Source organism: Helicoverpa zea, chromosome 5, assembly GCF_022581195.2.
Source record: "Helicoverpa zea isolate HzStark_Cry1AcR chromosome 5, ilHelZeax1.1, whole genome shotgun sequence".
In the NCBI taxonomy this organism is placed as follows: Eukaryota; Metazoa; Arthropoda; class Insecta; order Lepidoptera; family Noctuidae; genus Helicoverpa; species Helicoverpa zea.
This window is the reverse complement of record NC_061456.1, coordinates 10,705,308-10,728,523: the sequence shown is the minus strand read 5'-3', so window position 1 is coordinate 10,728,523 and position 23,216 is coordinate 10,705,308. Positions and strand designations below refer to the sequence as shown.

General features: G+C 37.1%; 2 protein-coding genes across 3 annotated transcripts; one reads left to right on the top strand and one right to left on the bottom strand.

Annotated features, from left to right (window-relative positions):
• The first annotated feature begins 1,000 nt into the window (after nt 1-1,000).
• LOC124630284 (protein anon-73B1) lies at nt 1,001-2,966 on the top strand. Its single transcript, XM_047164102.1, has 2 exons — nt 1,001-1,469; nt 2,115-2,966. Exons 1-2 carry the CDS (start codon nt 1,323-1,325, stop codon nt 2,214-2,216), a joined length of 249 nt encoding a protein of 82 aa, XP_047020058.1. The 5' UTR covers nt 1,001-1,322; the 3' UTR covers nt 2,217-2,966.
• Nucleotides 2,958-23,151, bottom strand: LOC124630283 (protein suppressor of hairy wing). Of its 2 annotated transcripts, none has more exons than XM_047164100.1 (6): nt 22,883-23,151; nt 22,140-22,312; nt 18,502-18,652; nt 10,512-10,643; nt 6,549-6,711; nt 2,958-5,280 (listed from the first exon to the last, which is right to left on the bottom strand). In XM_047164100.1, the coding sequence occupies exons 1-6, from the start codon at nt 23,122-23,124 to the stop codon at nt 3,697-3,699; spliced, it is 2,445 nt and encodes an 814-aa protein (XP_047020056.1). In that variant the 5' UTR covers nt 23,125-23,151; the 3' UTR covers nt 2,958-3,696. The 2 variants fall into 2 exon arrangements, with proteins under 2 accessions (XP_047020056.1, XP_047020057.1); XM_047164101.1 differs by lacking the exon at nt 22,883-23,151 and adding an exon at nt 22,616-22,789.
• Nucleotides 23,152-23,216: the final 65 nt, after the last annotated feature.

Sequence of the window (23,216 nt, the reverse complement as noted above, 5' to 3'; positions counted from 1 at the left end):
GGATGGATCTAGTTAACATAAGTAAGAGGAAGATTTATGATTAAGTCATAATAAATAGTTACTTACAAATTAAGGCCAATCTCATTATAATAAAATCAAATCATCACTCCATCAGATATAAAAAGTCCACACCAAAAGAAACAAGTTAACCGATAAGGGCACATCGTTTTTTTCAATTAAGAGATTCGTTTCATACTGATTAAAGAACCACCGGGACTAATCATAGTGATTGTTTTACTAGATATAGCAGGTACTTTTCCTTTTCAGGATTAACATACCAGTGGGTAAGTAACTACTTCTCCTTACCTACCAACTTATTTGTACGGGCGAGTGTCACAAATTCGCTGTCTGAGATTAGAGGGTAGTACAGTCAACTTCAGGTCAGTGGACATAAGGAACATAAGGTAGCTGGTAGTTAACAGCGAGAATAAATAAGGAAATGCATAGGGAAGAGATAAAGAAAAAATAAGTATGACGTCACAAGTAAATTAGGTCTGTGGGCATCATGGGCATGCCCACAATCGCCCACAATGCTTTGCACCACTACGGTACCTAGATCCGTCACTGGTGCCAAGTACATTTACCTCCCGAATTCAGCAAACTCAAAAAATATTTATTCTAGGCTGATAAATCAGTACTTTTCGAAAGTCAAAAACAAAAGACAGCCTCCCTTCACCTCAAGCTCGATGCAAGCAGTCAAACACCACAAAAACCAACATAACATGTCTAGTCTGTCCACTGAGAATCTTCACCATGCGGGAAGTCGTCATGGCTCCTAGCTATTAATATTTGATCCACGACGTGTAAAATACTAAATAAATACTCGAGTAAATAATCAGAGTATCAAATGTCCATTAGTATTGTCTCGTCTCTCTAGATATTTTTTTTACGAAGCAAAATGTGTTGAATACCTTTTTCGTTTCTAGACGATACCGGAACTTTTTGCGCTATGGCAACATTGGTGCAATATTATTGATTTTCAGATGACAGTTGACTGACAGTTCCGTACCGTACCGTGCGCGAGGTTTGAGTTTGCCGTGTTCCTATTAATTAAAAATCGTCATTAAAAAAATCATCATAATGGCTCAAGGAACCGGCTACGACTGTAATTGTTTTACTCAGCGACCATTGACCGGTATTACCGATGCTTCTATACCAGAGAATGTTCGATACAATCTCTTTATGTATCGCATGCTAGCTTTGCTCCATCAGTATTCCGATATTTACATCCCGGCCCACGGCCATTGCGTGCGACGACGCGGACGACTAGATCTCGCGTCTCCGTTCTTTCCGCATCCATTTATTGAGTTAATCGCCGCAAAATGATTCCTAGCGAGATTTTTGCTGAAGATTTGATGAGTACTGTGATTAGATATGGATTGTACATCGGTGCGGCATTCCAACTCGTTTGTCTTATGGCGTGTGTGACTTTGACTGACGAACAAAGCGAGCCCCATCCTTATGAAAAGGTAAGTCAGTGTCCCATTGAATTATTTTTAACATCATACCTTTTTAACTTAATATTTGAGTTTATAATACATACCTTTATAATACCAAGTACGACTTAATTAGGGCGTTCAGTATCGATCTGCGCAAATGCACTTTGCGTATGGTGGAGCAAATGACCTGACCTCCAATGATGAAGGGCAGACTGTTTTATTGATTTCTCATAATAGTATGGATGGGAATGTTTGCTGTCAGCATTTTTTACGAATTCATGAGATAGTTACTGCAATAAGACTTTGTATTATAGGTCAATCCTGGTAAACAAAAACAGCAACTTTTGCCTATAATGTAGCAGCTGATATATTTATTATTTCTAACTGATGTAGGTAGATAACATATTAGGACCACATAAACGTTGGTACTTTTTGATAGGGTATTTTGTTAAAAAGTTTTGGCACAATCCGAGCATTGTTTGTATCATGTTGGATCACCATTATTATAATCCTGTAAACTGCTGAATATTATCCTATTGCAAAGGTTTTCAATCATCCCAGCTGTTCTATGGACACTTGCAGAAGACTTCTACACTCCCTACACCATAGAGCAAAGAGTTCCCAATAAGAAAAGCAATGAAAGGAGTTTCACAATTCTTTGTTTTTTCTCTGCAGGCCTACACAGACAGTGACGAGTGCAGCTCTGAGCAATCTTCACCTGGGCATCGTGCCGCCATGTCCCGAGCACGGCGGCATGACAAGAAGAAGAGGCGCTAAATTATTGTCTAAACCTCAAAGGATCTAGGAATCTTTTGATAGTGTCTTTTAAGGCTCATAGTCATGGTTAACAATTGTATAGCAACAGTTGATCAACATTGTTGATGCAACCTTGCCTATAAATAAAAGTTTACAATGAATATGGATCTTAAATAGGTAACATCTTTATGTATCAATGTGTTTTATCTTTCTCTTGATATGTAGGGCACCGTTTTTGTAACATCATTTCAGTCAAATTTCATTTGTTTCTGGCTGCCTCTCTAACTCTTGCCAACATTTCAAGTGGTGCCCTATGTTTTCTCTCTAGTATTATTGTATGACTCATAGTGCAGTGCATGAATTAGTTTTTAAGTTAGTTTTTTTTTGGCTATATAAAAACATTCCTTTTGAAATACTCAATTAATGTATCTATTGTAATGATGCATTTATTTGATAGTATGTAATTTTATGCCTACTTTTAAGATTAAGTTATGATTCGTAAATTAAGTGAAAAATTGCAGACTGTCAAAATTGCATGCAATGCACTTTTTATATTAAACTATTTTTAGGTATTTACTGTTTTGGAAATTTATATATTGATCAATGAGTTTCAAGTTATAACTTTTAATCAATCATCAACTTAAAAAATAGTGCCTAATAGTCTCCCATCAACTGTTTTAGACAGCTGATAATAAATGTACTCAAACCCTGTAGGAACAACCATTGTATTGATCTCACTTTCATTCAATAAAACCATCTACATAATATAAAGCATTTTATTTGTTAAGTGGACTAGAAACCTTACAGCATTAATATTATTGCATCTATATTAAAAACTAATGAATAAAAATCTCATATAAAATTATTCAACATTTGTACAGTTAAAACACATTGTAAGTACAACAACATTTAAGGCACTGGATGACTTAAAACTAAATATATAGCACCAAACATTATGTTTCTTACATCAGAAATTCATATAAAATATTCATTGCATATACTTCCATCTATGGCACTTGATTGACACTCGGTTTCATATTAAAGATGCATATTAACAGTTAAATTATTCTCACACGTAACAATAAAAATCTCAGTGTACAACTTCGTTGTAATGTTTACGTATTTAGAAATTTCGGTTACATAGGTAAGTATCAACATTTGATAAATATATTCGGACAGAGAGCAACGATAGTAGAAGAAAATCAAAAATTGTATTGCATATTCAAAACAACAATAAAAATCTCTTGAAAAACAACAAGATGCATCAATTCATTGTAAATATTGATCTTTCTATTCATTATATACTTGTATAAAATTTCTACATCAAAATACATACAATTGTATATTCAATATAAAACAACAAAACACAATTTATTTAAAATTATGCTTAATATTGGACAAAATATCACTTAGGGCAGACTAACATTGTAAGGATGGCAATGCAAGAAACTCAATGCTTTTGTACGAAGTTAAATGCAATGGTTTATAAAAGCTACAAATATTAACTTGATGTTAGGTTAACGTTATGCAATTTCAACGCGTGGATGAGGTCGTTGTCAGAGAGAAATTGTTTGAAAGCGTCGAGTTTTTTGAAACAGATCGTAACACAACACGCCTTTTCTCCACTACAACAGGGATCCTTATCGCCGGCGTTTTTGTCACAACCAGGCAATTTTTCCGAGCTGGTCATTTTTGAGGAGCTGCACGAATTTTTACCTTCAGAAGGCGACTTATTGCCACTACAACACGATTTCTTTTCTGATTTTTGTTGGCCGCATTTACCACTAGAATCGCAATTGAAATTACATGAACAAGACAAACTTTCGACCACAGCTGATGTTTCGTCGCTTTCGTGGACAGTGAAAATTCCTAAATCTTCCAAGTTAGAGTTCTTGTGCCGTCTGTGATAATGCAAAAACGTGTTGTGGTTTGTGTCTGTGGCTTGTCCGCACCCTACCATACACTTCATTGCTGCATGATCGCATTTGCAATCGATACAGGAACATGTATCTTCATTGCAACCTTCTTTAACAGGCTCTTCATGAGCACAGTTTCTGCACTCACCAAGCCCGGGATCACATTTACATTCTGTACAAGAACAAATGCCAGCGTCAGCCGCCAATTGTTCCAGAGTATTCCTTTTAGCAACTTTACCAAATATATTCTCAGTCCTAACAACATACATATCAGAGGGAGGTTCATTATCAAATAATAATGTATCTTCCAAATCTAAATCTGTGTTGAACAGAACTGAGTTAGCTGGGTTTATTTCAATGTTTTGTTGTACTTTAGAAGGTGGCGGCGTATTTAGTGATCTATCTTCATCAGACCCCAAAAATAAGTCGATATCGTTTTCAATTTTATTAGTTTCAAGATTTGTGACTATTTCACTATCGTTAAACACTTTGTCGCCTACATCTAGAACGCTTGGGGTATCTAAATTGAACGAGTCGTGTGTGATAATATTGGCAGTTGGTGCAACTTCTGTACTCAAGTCAATGTAACTCTGCATGTGAGTGGGGACGAACGTCGCTAGAGTGAAAATGCTTTCAGGCGTTTTTTCTTTGATGCACACTGGAGTTTCTGATATCGAAGCTGCTAAAGCGCTGACATCTACCCATGGAGCCTGGTCTTCGATTTCATTAGCTAGTGCCAATTGCATCGCTTTAGACTTTACCTCAAACTTAGGAGGTTCTAAGACTATCATGGGTGGTGCCAAAGGCACAGTTGGTTGTAGATCATTGACGTCAACCCAATGATCATCGAGAGGTTTTTCTTTGTCTGTCTTGTCAACTGCAAATGGCGAAAGCGACAGGCTGGCTAAATCATAGTCGACGGCTAGATCATCAGTTTGGATATTTTTGGTTTGATTGTTATCTGGGAAGAGTAGTTCGGTTATATCGACGGTGTCTACTTTAGTGATGTCCTCTAAACTGCCATCGGTTGAATTTGACTCCGTAGTGATTCTCCCGAATGATTCGAGAAGGCTGTCCCAGTTCATAAGATCTTCAGTTGTTTTGGTCGCTTGCGTTTGGCTTTGAACAGGTTCAATTACATCTTTTTTAAGAATTGGTTCAGCTTTAATCTGTGGAAGAAAATATTTATAATTATTTTCTATATAATAGCAAATCTAGATTATTCTAGTTTCTAATACTGACATCGGGAACTCAGACGATTACAAATAACGCATTTCTTCTCAACGATGACTAATACTTCAGTTTGTGTTTGGATGCTGACTCACAATGTTTTTCATACTTTTCCGAATGTTAGGTACAAAAATAAAAGTATATTCATAAATTAAAATCTCAAGAGGATTAAATTTAAGCTTAAGCAAGATGAATGCAGATGTCCCCAAACAAAATAATGTTAAGTTCGTGAATTATTTTTTCGTTGTTTTTTCAAAATTCTTTGTCTGTCTACATGTTGAATGGTTGAACGTTAATCTTTCCATCAAAACATTTGTTCGATGAAATAAAAATTACGTTGGATGCACGCCAGTTTTCCGCTTGCTGATGGAAAATATCAACAACTCGATTTTGAATTTTAAATGTTTACTGTCAAGTGTCTACAAGACTTTTCGCCTTCGAGAAATTACGGTATTATATACAAAAACGTTGGACCTTTAAAGGATGTTAAAAAACGCAAAGCTATTTATTACATTCTATGTAATCTACCGGCTGTACATAAATCAACTATTCAACAAGTTTGAAGAAAATATGGAAAAATGAAGAAAAATAGACGCTTGCTCTCTTTGTTTTTTCTCTAGAGCTCTAGAGTGCTTTAGTCATAGGATAAGACCGATTGGTAATTGAGACACAATGTTGAAGTAAGATTTGGTGTTTTAAATAGGTAGTCATGAAAAGCAGCGCACTTGAAAATTGTTTTTTTATAAAAGTCGATTAACAATGCGTGAAAAGCAATGGAGTTAACAAGCGCTGATCATCATCCTCCGAGCCTTTTTCCCAACTATGTTGGGGTCGGCTTCCAGTCTAACTGGATGTAGCTGAGTACCAGTGCTTTAGGAGCGACTGCCTATCTGACCTCCTCAACCCAGTTACCCGGGCAACCCAATACCCCTTGGTTAGACTGGTGTCAGACTTACTGGCTTCTGACTATCCGTAACGACTGCCAAGGATGTTCAATGACAGCCGGGACCTACAGTTTAACGTGCCATCCGAAAGACAGTCATTGGTGTCTAAGATATACTTAGAAAGTACATACAAACTTTAAAAAAGTTGCCTGACCTGGAATCGAACCGGCGCCTTCATACTCGAGAGGTTCTTTTGTTGTTTTGTTTTTGTCTAACCTACTAACAAGCGCTGATGTTACCAAGAACCTTAATCTTAGTCTTACCTGATGTTTCATAGCATGCGCCTTAAGACTGGTGGCGGTAGAGAAGAGTCGTCCGCAGCCCGGCTCGGTGCACGCATGCGGCCGCGCGCCCGAGTGTGTGCGCCCGTGCGCCTTCAGGTGGTGCGACGCGGTGAACGACTTGCCGCAGCCTTCTGTTCGACATCTGGGGGAAATACATGTAGGGAATTAGTGTTATGAGTTTTTTGTCGAAACAAAACAATATAATTTTCACATTTTTTTTTATTATTACTATTTAACTATAAAGAAAAGCAAATTACCGCCCATTGGTCAAATCAGTCTGATTATAATTTGGTTATAGTTAAATGGTGCAATGAAGTGCACCATCAGCACCATAAAATATTACATTTTAAAGATAAATCTTTACAATATAAATACGATAGTTTATCTGGATGTGTGAACTTTACAATAAATACAACATTTTAAGTGGATGTGTGTATTTAAACTGTCATCCTCCGAGCCTTTTCCCAATCATGTTGGGGTCGGCTTCCAGTCTAACCGGATTCAGCTGAGTACCAGTGCTTTACAAGAAGCGACTGCCTATCTGACCTCCTCAACCCAGTTACCCGGGCAACCCGATACCCCTTGGTTAGATGGTTGGATGTGTGTATATAAACTATTGTATACATTTTACATTGCATTTATCAGTATTTCTAAAGGGTTCCTTTTCCTGAAAGACGCGAGTGGGATCGCGGTAAATGGTTAGTTGTGGTGTGAGTAAAGGGAAGTTTTTAATATATTTTTTGAGCGTAAGAATGCAAGGTGCCGGAACTATACCTACATAAGTATATTTATATTTAAAAGTCATGCGATAGGAAAGTAGCGATATAGGTAACCGACAGGTTGTTATGATACGATAATGTTTCGTGTCATAATATTGAATGACATGGCATTATACATTATTTTATCTACATGTATGTAACTTGATTACGTACAATGTATAACTATGTGATTCACATGTAAGTCACAATTTCATCGATAGCAAACATTCATACATATATTCGGAACTATAGGACATCTCTATTTATGAAAGTCAGAATATATTGTTCTATATTGTTTTCAAGAGAATTGCACTGTAAACTTATTTATAGAGCCACAATAAATAATTATCCCGTCAGTTCATTAGTCCACTCACAAATCATACCGACCTATTTATCAGTGTTACCTCACTCACGATAACATCAAGAAAAACATGTTTACTAAATTTACGATATAGAAATGTCCTGGAAGCCTGCCAGGATACAGTATCCCCAGTATATTTGGCAATACAACTGTAAGAGTAACACGAAACTTATAACATTGACCATTTGTCTTGTCAGTCGTTGCTGAAATTATGAAGCGACAATAGCAGTTAGGGCGGCGTTGACTGATGACCAGAGTAACGTCATTAAAGATGGTTGACACTTGTACAGTGTACTGTTTAATTATAGTCTATGATACAGTTCAATGATTGCGTCAGGTCTAAACGTTTGTAAGTCTGTATGACAGATTGTGAAGCCCCGCCCACTTAGATATATAGTTGACTGTGATTGTCTAGAGATTTGTAAACTGATTTCATTTGTTTTGATAATTCCTCCTCTATGTGAGAAGATGCTATATTTCTATAATAATCGATAATCTCAATCAACATTTTTCAACTTTGATTAATCATTATGCCGGATTCGTTGTTCAACCAAAATCAATTAATTACGATTATCACCTAAGTATTGTCATAACGTCACTAAATCTCTTAATCAGTTTACGGTTCACTGCAAAAACAGATCCAGATAGATAGATAAGATATTAATTTACACGCGTTTTCCTTTTACTACATTTGGTTCGAACACATATCTCTAGTTACATATAGGGATGTAAATCAGGCTCTGCGGGGTATCAATCTTATCTCCCGTCAAGGCGGCATCCGGTGACACGAGGCTCGTTACATGAAGTAATTAGTACGTAGTTGTGCAGACGATAAATATCGTATAAATACCGGTATTAAAACCGCTAGTTTAGATCGTTTATAGACTGATTGCAAGACATGCTTCCGTAAAATGCTTTAATGCTGACAGGAGCTTTTTAGCGTTTTATCTGAAGCTTGTCTTGTACGAATTCAAGATAAAATGAATTTTCTTATGACAAGATTGGTGATCTACAGATTAGGGCATGCAATACCGGTAAACCGGTTTCGTTTTTACCGGTAAATCGCCCATTTTTGCGGGTTTTAAATTACCGGTAAAAATAATATGAAACCGGTAATTTACCGGTTTTTACGTTTTTCTGATAAAATATAGCAATTGTTCATTTAACGTCAAATCTTTGTTATGTAGCCTGAATATAATGTAATGTTGCATACATTACGTATTGTAAGAGTGTTATAGTTGCTGTTTTTTAGAAAAGTAAACTTGTGTGTCCTTAACTATCTCTAGGTTAGATACAAATCTTCTTTCTCATCTTAATTTATAAAATCTAAACAAATTGTATTCATTCAGTTATTCTGTTTTTCCTCATAGCTGTCAGCTCATACTAGGTACAAATTTAGCTAATGCTTATTTTACCTACTCTATGAGCTTACTGAGCAAGGGCTTTTACTTCACCACCATGCGGACTGCTCTGAGGACACGGTGGAGCACACAGTCCAGGTGTGCACTGCCTGGGAAGGGTACCGCCGTGTTGTCGTCGAGGCAATAGGCAGCGGCGACCTTTCGCGTCCTTCCCTGGTTCAAGCCATGGTCCGGAGCTAGACGGAATGGGAAGCCGTCGCCCCTTCTGCGAAGCAGTCATGCTCGAGAAGGAGACGGCGGAGCGACTGCGAGTAGCACCTCTCATCCCAGCCGCTGTAGTGGACCAGGAAGACACCACGGGCGCCAAGGGTCGAGAGACGACTCCCGGCCACCGTAGGCGTCGGTCTGTGGGCGGTGAGTTCGAGTGGCTCATCGTTCCACCGTCTGCATAGACAACAAGCGGCGCGCGTTGTTCCACGGGCTCCTCAGGGAGATGTCAGCAAACCCAGTGGGGCCCAGCAGGGCCAAGGCCTGCCGGGGCCGCGGGATTGTTCGAAAGAGTTACCGCTACCCTGGTCCATAAAACGCCTACTAAAAAACATGGGTTTTAGACAGTAAGAGTCTGTCATTTGATGATTTACCATAAAAAAGGGCTTTCCCTTCAATGAAAAATATATTTTTTACGGTAATTCTTAGCGTTTATCCCGTCTTGTGACGGGGTCGGCTTTCCGTATCTTCCTTCTTCCACTTCGCTCTATGCTCCTGAATAGACATCTTCCTCTTCGAGTTCGCAGATTTTCATGTCATTCATTACGACACTCAACCACCACGGTTTCGGCATGCCTTTGCGCCTTTGACCGGGTATATTGAGATTGAGTATCACATTCACACTGCCGGTGTCCTCAGGTGTCACTCCTTTTTAATGTCCGTACCATCGCAGCCGTTTCTCTTGCATTTTGTCAGCGACATCGCGTACGGATGGTACTGACATGTTTTTTGTTACGGCCCACGACACAAAAAAACGTTTACCACCTTATACTTTGCATATTTATTTAGTTTTTGCTTTAAGACTACCCAATCTTATTGTTATAATATCACATTTTAAAAAAATTACAAAAATTACCGTTTTACCGGTAAAAATATTTTTATTACCGAATTTTTACCGGTAATTTTTGTTTTACCGAAATTGCATGCCCTACTACAGATGCCAGCAAAAGAACAGTCCTTTGTCCGCTTAGCTTTAAAGCCAGGAAAAAATCTTTTGGAGTCGGAGTCAGAACCGGACTCTTACTCGCAAAATGTTCTTACACATACTACTAAACATTAGATTCGTCTAATCAAAAGGCTGAATTTAGTTCATTCCAAAATTCAGTCGCATAGACAACATTGATCGATTTTGATTATTATATCTGTATTTGGTGATCAATTTCTTTTATTTTTTTTCATGTTCTCCAATACTTACTTATAAGGCCTCTCCTGTGTGTGTGTTCGTATATGTTTCTTTAGATCGCTGAGTGTTGTGAAGAACTTCGTGCATCCATCGGCGTTGCAGTTAAACGTGTCGCCGCTGTGCAGCCTTTGGTGTGCTCTTAACCTGGAACAGTGGTTATCGTACATTAGTAGGGACACACGCAAAAGAAGAAACTGACAATATCTATTGAAGGAGTGCTGAACTGGACACGTTTATAGAGCACCCTTGCTCTCAGAAAAAAGTAAGACATGAAAGAAGAACTAAGGATCAGTTATCTCTTTGGGCATCAATACAGGGTGATAAATAACGATCATTTGGATCATTTTATTATTATGTATATTTATTCAGAGAATAGTTTAACGGATTTCTAATGCATATTACTAGTAAGTACTTCAATTTGAATAGGGGAAGGGGGGGCATGACGGGGACGCGAGGTAAGACGGGGTCACGCACACATACAAGAAACTAGACTCTTGCGAACAGAAAGCAATAACCCAATAGGAAGCCATACTCGATCAACCGTCAGTGCGACAGAAACAGTGAGTGGGAGTGCACGCGTTTTTTGTTTACAAACGAAAATCACGTTGAGTGTCTCGTCGATCTAATTTTACGCAGTTAAAAACGTCTTTACTGTAAGGTAATTATGACTACCCAATTTATGTCTTTTCTCGTATATGGTTGTTAGTGTTGTTTACTTTGTTGTGGTATAGTTAGACAAAAGTTCAGTTAATATTTTTTTTTCGAGAAATTTATTTTTTCTAAATCAGCCTTTGGGGTAAGACGGGGTATTGGGTATGAGGTAAGATGGGGTATAGGGGCAACATGGTGAAGTGGGTCTTCGTTTAGGTATCTATGTTTATAAATAGGTACGTGCCTAATACGATTGTACTTTTCAGGTAAAACAATGGTACGTTCATACAAGAAAAAAACTAAAAGAGGAGAGTGGTCAACAATTTCTATGAAAACAGCTATAGATAAAGTATTAAGTAAAGAAATGGGCTACAGAAAAGCCGCTTCTGAATACGGAGTGCCTCAGACTACTTTGGAGCGATATGTTAAGAAAATGAAGGAAGATGGTGAAGTTACAATTGGTGTACCTTTGGGCCCTAAAAAACCTATTTTTACAACAAAAGAAGAAGACGAGATTGTGGCATATCTAAAACATATGGAAGAACGTCTTTTTGGGCTGACAACTCTCGATCTGAGACGTCTAGCATATCAACTGGCTGTGAGAAATGGTAAGGCGCACAATTTTAATACTGACAAGCAGATGGCAGGGGTTGATTGGCTCAAAGGTTTCTTAAGGCGTCATCCAGATTTATCCATTCGTAAGCCCGAAGCTACTTCAGCAGCTAGAGCAATGGGGTTTAATAAAGTGGCCGTTAGTAAATTCTACCAGTTGCTCGGAGAGATTTATGACAAGCATAAATTAACTCCTGACAAAATATATAATTGTGACGAAACTGGTATCTCCGTTGTATCTAAAACCAAGAGCAAAATATTGGCCATGAAAGGACGAAAACAAGTAGGCTCGTTATCATCTGCAGATCGCGGCCAGACTATTACAGTAGAAATATGTTTTAACGCTGCTGGAACCTACATGCCTCCACTGATGATTTTTCCGAGACAACGAATGAAACCAGAATTGTTAGATCACGCCCCACCAGGTACTGAAGGTGTTTGCAATGCTCGAGGCTGGATAACTACCGAAATATTTTTGACTTGGTTCAAAAAGTTTATCAGATTCTCCGGAGCTACTCCTACTAATCATGTGTTGCTGCTTCTAGATGGGCATGTAAGTCACACTCAAAATTTGGAAGTAATTGATCTGGCACGTAAAAATGGAGTTATTATACTTTGCTTTCCACCTCACTGCACACATAAAATGCAGCCAGCAGATGTTGCATTTATGAGGCCACTCAGTACATATTATGACCATGCTGTTTCGGCCTGGTTGAGATCACACCCAGGGCGTGTGGTAACTGTATTTCAGATAAGTGAAATATTTGGAAATGCATATATTCAGGCAGCTACAATGTCGACAGCAATCAACGCATTCAGAAAGTGTGGCATATGGCCGTTTAATGAAAATAATTTTACGGATGCCGATTTCATATCTGCTGCAACTACTGATATACAAAATATTGAAAACTCGTCGAGTGTAGAGCAACACAGAGTTACAGAAGCCGAAGGGCCTCAATATGAGGTAGTTCCATCTGTGCCTTCAACCACAGTAGTCACGACTGTATCTTCAACGACCACAACATCCCATCCTGGAGCAGTTACAACAAGACCTGAACTTACAACAGAATCATGCACTTCAGTTAGAATAGATTTTATCACCGAATGTACAGAGCAAGTCACACCTGATGTGACTAAAAAATCTGCTCCCGAACCTGAACCTGGATGTTCTTTTGCTTCTAAATCTCCCATCCGTGCGGTATGCCGCGATCTTACATCTAGCTTTGAAAATGCATCCCCTGGTGATATTTTGCCAATCCCTTTGGTCCAACAAACTGAAAAGAGGAAGCAATACCGGAGAGGAAAAACAGCTGTCATTACTTCAACTCCTTATAAAAATGAGCTGGAGAATTTGAAAAAACTGAGGAAAGTATCCAATCCTAATGATCCTCGGCTCAAAAAAAATGCTAAGAAGAAACAAAAGACTACAGTTGCAGCCAAGACGAAAAATGACGATGATGAAGATACAATTTGTCTCTATTGTAACGATGAAAATCATAGTTTTCTGAAATCATCCGAAGGTTGGGTAGGCTGCCAGCTTTGTGGACGTTGGGCTCACAATGGTTGTGCTGGTGTGAATGATGAAAACACCGAAGAAATTCATATTTGTATTTATTGTGATAATAATTAGCTAACCCCATCTTGCCCCATTTTCATTACCCCATCTTACCCCATGGTAAGGGGCAAGATGGGTTTTCGAAAGTTCCTATTAAATCATTTATTTAAAAAAAATGTTATAAGTTCATCTCCCAAAGACTATGCCAAATTGTAGTTAGATTAATAAGGCATTGTGCCATAAATAAATAAGCATAATAAACGCAATGATTATACTGTATTTTTGGTATTTTCCTTAGATACCCCATCATGCCCCCCCTTCCCCTACTAAATTTTGGTTGTTGTTAGATAATATAGGTAGGATTTACTTTTCAAAATCAGTTTTCATTCAATCTTTACCGAGAGCTTAGAGGTCAGCTTAAGGTCAGTTTTTGCACTCATTCAAGAAGTCTTTTTTGCACTCATCAACTTAATACGCGACGAAAATCAATTAGAAGCCAAGACCGGTTGTTTTTTATCAAAAAGCGACGTAAACATTGAGCCATATTTGTTATCTAGTAGGAAAAAATATGAGTATGTAAACAATATTCGCGCCTTCAAGGTTAAGGTGACGAGTCGGCGGGCGTTAAACGCAGTTTAGTGGGGGCCTAACTCAGAATACTATCAATATGTATGGAATTTTTCTATGGATAGTACAGGATTTTGAGAGTTGAATTAATTTCTTCAGATGCTTTAAGTATAAATTAATTCTTATAATATCCCGATATTGGATTCGGGTGGCACGTTACACTGTAGGTCCCGGCTGTCATTGAACATCCGTGGCAGTCGTTACGGGTAGTCAGAAGCCAGTAAGTCTGTCTGACACCAGTCTAACCAAGGGGTATCGGGCTGCCCGGGTGACTAGGTTGAGGAGGTCAGATAGGCAGTCGCTTCTTGTAAAGCACTGGTGCTCGGCTGAATCCGGTTAGACTGGAAGCCGACAACATGGTTGGGAAAAGGCTCGGAGGATGACCTGCTTTAACATACGGTCGGTACCTTACCGACCGTATGTTATCGCAGACCGTATGTTCTTATGGCTGCTAACACAACTGATAGGCATTACGATATATTTATAAATACATAGATACATATTGTATAACACCCAAACACTTGGTGTGTGACCAAGACCAGGTATCGAACCCGGGTTTGTGCCCACGGGATCGTTAAAGTCTTATGGACAACTGTTTTTTTAGAATGATGATTAAAATATCGCTTATCGAATTAGAATACATATTGTACCTAATCTACTACAGATGAGTCTAAATAACAAAATACTTATAAAACGATACGACGATAACAATTTTTATGGTGTCTGTTACTACGCGGAAATTCGGCTTGGCTTTGGGCCGTATCTAGTGTTAGGTTGCCGAAAAAAGGTAATAACTGAACATTTTCTCTGTATCCGTTTTCTATTCGCATTAAGAAAGAAAATAAATTATATTGCGCAATAAAAGACGCATACAAACCCTTAAAATTAGAATAAGTCGGTTAAAAATAAAAAATAATATAAAAATATAAATAAAATAAAAATGATAAACAAGAAAAAATTGTTTCATTAAAAAAAATTGCGAACTAAATACAGCCAAAGCGAGCAAAACCACGTGGTTGAACCACGTGGTTTTGATGGCTTTTACTTTAATATTGCATTAAGTGAATTATTTTATTAATATTTTTATTTCGTCATTGTTCTATTTGGTTAGATAAACTTTTTAGCTGTAGGCATGCTGTAGGTACCTAAAAAAATGGCACATGGGTATGTGCCATTTTTAGTAACCATAATGAGACAAGATGGCAACCTAGCCAAGTTTCTTTACCCGTCCTCAATGTGCCGTGAACGACATAAGACGCTAATTAAGTGCTAAATGACTGTAAAACTCTTCCCTTCCATCACATGAAGAATTAACACGTGCTTTATAAATGTTTAGAACAACATTCTACTTATAAAGTTTAATTTATACATTCCTTACTTGGGTAAAAATGTTTGAATGTGGATGTCTTTGGTGTAGTGAGGTTAACTGGATGGTAGGCGTGTCCTATTTCAAAATCTAGTGTTATTAAGTTTTTTAGAATAAAAAAATATTCTTGGTGTTTGAATTTGTACCCGGTTGAGTGATCACAATAATTCAATCAACTTTAACGAAATATCCAATCTTCGGAGAAAACTGCCAACGCGTAAAATCCATTTAAAAAATTGTACGGGACAATGTTTTGCATTTTTCTTTTGTTGCTAACTAATGTCTCCGTAAAAATATCTAATGTGTTATGTTATGTATGTCACTTCATTCTTATCAATATTGTAATTTTAGCTGTTAGGAAATAAGATTAGTTGACATAGGAAGATGATAAGATTGCGAGATAGTGTCAATGTAGAAAAATAGGCTTGGCTACACACCTACATTGAGATAGATACGGTAATGTCCAGCTCTGGTTTTAGATGACATGACTAGGGCTCGATAATTAGGAGGACCTCATGGCTAAGCAACAGCCACATGGGTTCATGCATGGATCTTAAAGCATCGACACTTGATGCGGCCGGCCGTTCCCTTGATGGATGGTCATGAGGAGTTCCTGCGTGTTTCGAAGACACGGCAAATTGGGGGGTCCCGGATGTTATTTAAATATCTTTGACAGTCTGTAATACTGTGCTCGGCTAGGTTTACTCATTCCGCAAAATTCTCAAATAACATTTTATGCTTAAACATATCTTTATTAACACAACACATGAGAACTGTTGTTGCTATTTTGTTCAATCAATTGGCAGTACTCCAAATACATAAATTACTAACACTTTCTGACTCATGGTGTTCTGTTTGAAATTTCCATTATTTACGACAGTGGAAATCAAAAAAATTGATCGAGTGCTTGTGCTATGCAGCGGTTATTATTTTTCTTCGTAAACATTTTTTTTGTTTCCATGCACTGCGAGAGTATCGCCATTTTGTGTGAGAATTTAGAAGTCGTCTGTAAAATCTCTCATGGAACTTTTGAAGAATAAGCTTACGGTTCTGTAAAGCAGTAAGCATTTGCTGGCAACGTTTAAACGACTGGTCCGTTAATGTTCTTTTTTTTTCCGACGTCAAAAATCAAATATGGTAAGAAAGAATGTTACTTGTGAGATGACGGCAGATAGAAGAGTATGGAAGAAGAAAACATGTTGCGCCGACCCCAAATAAAATTGGGATAAGGGCAGGAGGATGATGATGTCAAAAATCATCAAATGACCCCTCCCGCTGTGGGTTAGCAGCGGCGAGGGAGTGTCAGACTCTTACTGACTAAAAACCGTCGTGTTCCGTCACCGGCCTTTTATGTACCAGGGCCGCGGTATCTCTTTCGAACAACCCGCAGCCCCGGGTCCGTTAATGTTCTAAAGATAACGTTGATGATTTGCTTTCAAAAGATGGTAGTCGTTATTTATAATGTAATCATAATTAACCGATCGCTCATCATGCAACAAGACGTATGCATTTCGTCTTCTCAAGCCCAACAGACAGACACATAAGCATACAAACACACATGCACAAAATCACGCACACAATCATAACAATTTATGTGATTAATAAAGAACGAATCTAAACGAACGTTTAACGAGGCGATCTCTAGCAAATATATAAATTGTAGATTTTTTATCAATTGTTATTTATTCTTTCTGATACGTACCAGACAGGCAATGTTTTTGCGCTCAAATGTCTGATGTGCGGTAATATTATGAAAAGATTATTGTTTGTATGTAAAGTGTTATCGCTGAAACTACTAAATTGATTTTATGTTATAAATAGTAGGTATTATTGTTTCAAGTAGAGGACTTGATCTTATACATTGTGAGCCGTTACTTCTGAATTTCTGATATACTTATTGAGGTCTGTAGGAAAAGCACATAACATATACCCACCGATGTATCAATGCCACCGAGGGATTTACACGACAGCGCTGCAAAGAACAATGTCAGGTTTCGGCCCACCCAATCAACTTTTAAACTGAATTCTCACGGACACAAAGTAAGTAGTAAGTAGAAAAGCTTCTGACATTAAACTACACAAAAAACTGTAAGAATTTTCACTGTACATGAAATATTTTTATTGAGCCTAAGTTACTATGGACGTCTGACATTGTTCTTTTGTTTACTTTTAAGTGATTGGCCAAGGAAAAACGGTAGTTATAAGTCCAAAGACTTCGTTTCACAAACGTCTTTAACGCTCCTCAAATTATGGAATGCATCCACAAATCTATTTTATTGTGGCATCAGATGAAATGGCAACAATATTGGAATTGCCTATAGGATCAGTTTGAATTTATAAACGAAATCCTTCGTTAAGATTACGGGTGATTGAAATTTCTAAATGGCTGTCAAACTCTAGTAGCTATATTTGCCAAACACACATAAATATCCTTGGGAAAGTTACTCTATCATGTCTTTTTATCAGAGAGTATGACGTAGTCTGAGATCATTAGCAATCTATGAACGTCTAGTGTCAGTAATGCAGTCACTGCCGTGCAGTGAACATCGATTACACTAGGTATTTCTCGTGCCAGACGATAGGAAAATCTACAATGATACGCGAAAAATGTATTTTCCTCTGTTAAGACTCTTATCGATAGTCGAAAGACTATTTATGGCTTATAGATTTTATCGGTCAAGATAAAGGTGTCGATTGGAAAAATAAATGATGACTGTCAATTTTCACTTGTTGTACGTACGAACACGTGATGTGCGAGCTAATCTGATATGAATGAAAATTAAGTAATAATGACTAGAGGTTTTTTAGATTCGTGCTTTCGACGTTTGGGGGATAAGAAGAGAGTTTAAGCTTTCTGGGAACATGTTCATGCTGACAAAAGACTCTCTGGGGATGATTTACGCACTACCATAACCTTTTTGTAGTTTTTATTCTATTGAGGAATGCCATATGGGTCGTATGGGGAACCCAAGCCCAAGATGATTCAAAAACCTGCTCTAAGGGATTCTGGTCACAGGCTGCGGGTTTGTTCGAAAGTTTACCGCGGTACTGGTACAAACAGGGCTCCAAAAGGAACAAGGCTTGAGCCTAGTCAGTAGTTCCCTGGCTGGCACTCCAATCCACAATTTTAAAAATGGGCTACTGGCGTACATATACCCGGATACTAAGAACTACTAATACCATGTACTTACCTGTATAAAGTATTGAAAGCTTTCCTGCAGCCGCCGATAGTGCAAGCAAAGGGCTTCGCCTTAGTGTGCGCGCGAATGTGAATCTTCAGACTATATGACGTAAGGAATGCCTTCTCACATGATTGCATCGTACATTTGAACCTGTATTCACCTGGAAGACGAAAATTTTTACATTATTATACTACATGAATTGAAACTATCCAAGAAATGTGGCCTTTGATATCGTGCAATGTAATGCAGTGTTTATGGAGAATAGGAACAGATGTGGACATATTTATGCACCAGAAATACGTTGAGAATCCATGTAACAGGGAAATTATTTCAACAATTATTTTCGAACGCATCTGAGCTATATTTTGATGATGTCGAACTACCTGACTATTCGTACTAATGTGTATTCGGCTAATCCTGATCATTTTTGGGGGCAAAGGTAGAAGTAGAGAGCTTCAAGCCAGTATCCTAAAGGTTGATTTTCTGGCTATCACAGTTGTAGAAGGTTATAGAAGAATTATATGGTTTGAATGAGGAGAGTTAAACACCCGAAATCATTATATGATTGATATTTAAACATATTTGAAGGTTAAAATGTTGTTTTTACTCTCATTCGGAAGAGCATCTGGGCTTTTAAATAAGGCAGTAGTGATGTGTGAAAGTTCAAGATTGTAGACTAAATAGTGTACAAGTTTAGTTTTGAAACTAAGTGTAGGATCAATTTGAATTTTTAGTAGGTATGTTCAGTCTATATCTCTGTGGTAGATAAGCAGAGTTCAAAGAGTCATCGACGTAATATAATATTGCATATTATATAACGCCACGTATTGTAGATCAACGCCAAAGAAAGTGTAAGTCGTCAACTTTCTATGTACAAGCATCGAGTTACTATGTAGAACTCCTTCCTGGGATCGTATTTCAATATCTACTTAGGTATATGTGGTTTACTAAGATTTTGCTGTTGTTTGCGCAACTTTACCGACTTCAGGGGGTATGCAAATTGATCAGACTAAAGATCTGGTACTTAGGTACGTGGTACATTGTGTGCCATTGGAGTTTAAAAAATATAGGTATTTTAGGTGACTGCCAAGAACGACACATACACACATGATGCTAACATAAATCTACCATTACACCAGTACCACTAAATATTAATGACCTAGGAACTCCAATATTAAAAGAATAGCAAAAAAAACTGACTATCGAAACAACTAGAACAACAGACTTGGAAAGTGTAACAAGCGTGGGTGACTTCTAAGAACCTACTGCTACATGATTTATTTAGAAGTTATCGCCAAATCAGTTTAGTACCACATGTTGCGAACGTAGAGAAATTGTTTCAGCGTCAAAATGCGAGAAAGTGGGGTTTTCCATAATAAAATGCTTCAATATCGAATCAGCTTAATGAGAACGCAGTTGCGTCTTGAGGAAACTTATTCGGGCGTCTTAATAAGAACTATGTCGTGTCCTTCACCAAGCCTTTTCTTCATTATAAGCTTTTTCAAATTCGGTTTCGCTGTTTTATCGCAAAACATATCAGTCAGATAGGGCTATTAATTCTCTTTGTATCTATCTAAAATGGGCAAAGATTTACAAAGTTTACCGCTTTGCCCCAATAGGACCAAATTCTTCGAAAATACTTGTCTTATTTTTGTGCATAACGTGCATTCAGAATTTTTTTTTAGAACTGTACAATTTGAAGTTGTCTGATAGAAAGACTGTACAAAACAAAAAAAGGTTGACTTTGACAATATATGACATCACCCTCCCACTTGCTAACTGAGCATAGGTAGTTGTTTTGGTACTTGTTTGAGTGAGAAAGGAGCAGTGCTTAGTGACATAATTTTGGCGAACAGGTTAACATGTCAATAATAAGTTCTTTGGGAAATGTAAGAAGAGCCTTTGAAAACCTTCTTCTTTGTGGCTTGCAGGGCCCATTATCTATCTATAGAATGGAATCAGAACGGGTCAAATTATATTAGACGAAGATTTAAAACAGAAAATACCTTAAACCATGCTTGCATGCAATACATATACTATAGTCCGATGCGCCCGACAAGCCATATGTACTATGTAATATCTTAAAATAGAAGAACCGAACTAAACACGATGACCATCATATTTCAAAAGAGTTTTTGCTATGCTCTTAACTATCTGCGAAGTTTATAACCCGAACAAAAACCGCCTCACAAAAGCTCGCCATATTCGTTCAAGGTCATTGAACTTTACAACTAATATTTATTTATTGTATTAGATGTTAATTTTCTAAGGAAAATTGGCTAGTCAGCCAATATATTAGCACCTATATAATAGATAGAAATTGTAAAGAGATCGAAGTATAATTTGCTGAGAGCAGAGGAACGGGCAAGACAACGCTCGCTAGAGGCTAGGGACAGATGTAATCACGTAACATAATTTGATGGCAACCATTATCTACCAAAGACATCTGAACTGGTTTCCACCGGTTCCAAGACCACCAGGTTATCTGACTTATCATATAAAACCAGAATTTAGCAGTATTGCAACAGATTCATACTTCAAAATATTTGTATTGTGTCTATATTATAAGGTCTTAGCATGACTTTGATTTTTCATAATCTATATAGTCTGCTTATAAAAATAATGATAGGAGATATTTACACATGCATGCCTGCCTATTTATCAGTATATTTTTTTTGATTTTCCAATCTTTTTCTTAACATATTATGTAGATGATATACGTTATAAAACCTTTTTTTTCTAGAAGACAAAGTTAATGATTTATTAATTGGATAATAGTAAGTATTACAGATGTGTTTAGTAAGTAAATATGTGACACCTAGTACTAATTACAACCATACACTTTAATACTAATACCAGGTATATTTGTGGTAGAAAAGTTTTCCTGTTGAAAGTGCAAAATCAAGTACTGTAAACAAATTCCTAGAGAGTGAGTAAGGATACTAAAATTTTGTGTATAACCCCTTCAGTTGAGTACAACAATGTTGTAACATTTTATACCTTTGAGTGTGGCTAAAATATGTATTAAAAGAAGAATACAAATAAGGGGCACAATCAGGAAATATTTTTTAATGTGAATCTGATCAGAAAAGAGTTATCATATCCTAATTATTATCCATATTTCTCTCGCAATTATTAATCTCAATTTAAATGATCTTTTTAGTTAGTGTAAAGAAAATAATAATACATTGTACAAATTAATGCTATTTATGAGTTTTAAAACCTATTAATCTCATGAGCTACTTCCATATGTATGACTGATGCAAAAATTTGCATTTTAATGTATGCAAACTTGTAAATGAGTTAGACTTGAAATGTAAATTCATGAATAAGATTATACAAGTTGTAACAAGTTTGTTAGCATTTTTATTATAAAAATAAACAGAAGCAAACAAATGTGTCTCAATTTTCTAATGTTTATAAAGCAGTTTGTATGTTTTTATAATTTTTATGTGTAGTTATTGAGAAGCTACTACTTAGTATGTTAGAAGTATGAGTGTTTATGTTGCTGTCTGTTTTTACCTATATAAGTATGCAAAAACTAATAAGCAGTTATTAGTCATTTGTTTTTTTCCATAAAGCTTGTGTTACAGTGCAGCGACTATTGAAGTTTCTTGTATTATCTATGTGTGTGACAATAATCTCACCCTTGTGTGTTTTCATGTGTGTGCGCAGGTTTCCAACAGTGCTGTATGTGCGTTCACAACCCTCATATTCACATTTGTACCTCGCGCTGCAGTCCTCCGGCTTCCGTTTGCTCTTATCCATGGTTGATGAGATGTCACTCGAGTTTTGCATATCCAACACCGTGTCATCATGACTGAAAAGAAAGGAATACTTCAGTTTCAACCTTGAGAATGTTAACCAGCTAATCTTTGCTATAAGTACCTATAGATAACTCTATATCACTTCAGTATCAATGACAAAAGTAAACATCAAGTTTAACAACAACAAAAGCACTACCATCTGACTACTACACAATGACATTAAAATGTGGATGAAGCAAAATTCTTATGAACGAAAATAGTCCTGGAACCACATAGGTTAGTGAATAATCTCAAGTTACTATAAATAAATAGGACTAATAAAGTCTGACATGGGAAATTAACGGTGATTAACATACCTCTTACTCGCCTTTCAATAGTGTACTCATTGGAGAACACAAAATTAGGATATTCACATCACATCGTGATGGTAATGTACGAAAATAGAATGCCCAAAAACGAAATCTACATCAGCTAAAAGACCACTTTATATACAACTCCATAAGTGCGACAGGGACAGCACAATATTGACAAACAGCTGATTGGATGCAAGTAGCTAATAGCGCCGAAAACTACAATAATGTATATTTTTTTACAAAATATATAAAAGCGTATATTTAACTTACGATGAAAATCCAACAAGATTTTCTATACTGCCGTCCTTGGAAATTAATTCGCTTTTCGACGTCACTCTGCTTTCGGGAGCTTTTTCTTCGTCATTACGCACTTGGTAAACATTAAATCTTTTGTCTAAATCTAAATATTTTAAATCTGAGACTGTGTTGTTTGAAAATTGTTCAATAGTAAAAGGCCTGAAAGTGTTTTGTGATATATCGAAGCGGCCGCTGTCACCGAGCCATGCGTCCATGTTTTAGATTAGTGTTGTTCCGTATCACAAGACGAACTGTCATACAGACAAAAACCGGCAAAACATGAATCGGCAAATAATGTCAGTCAACG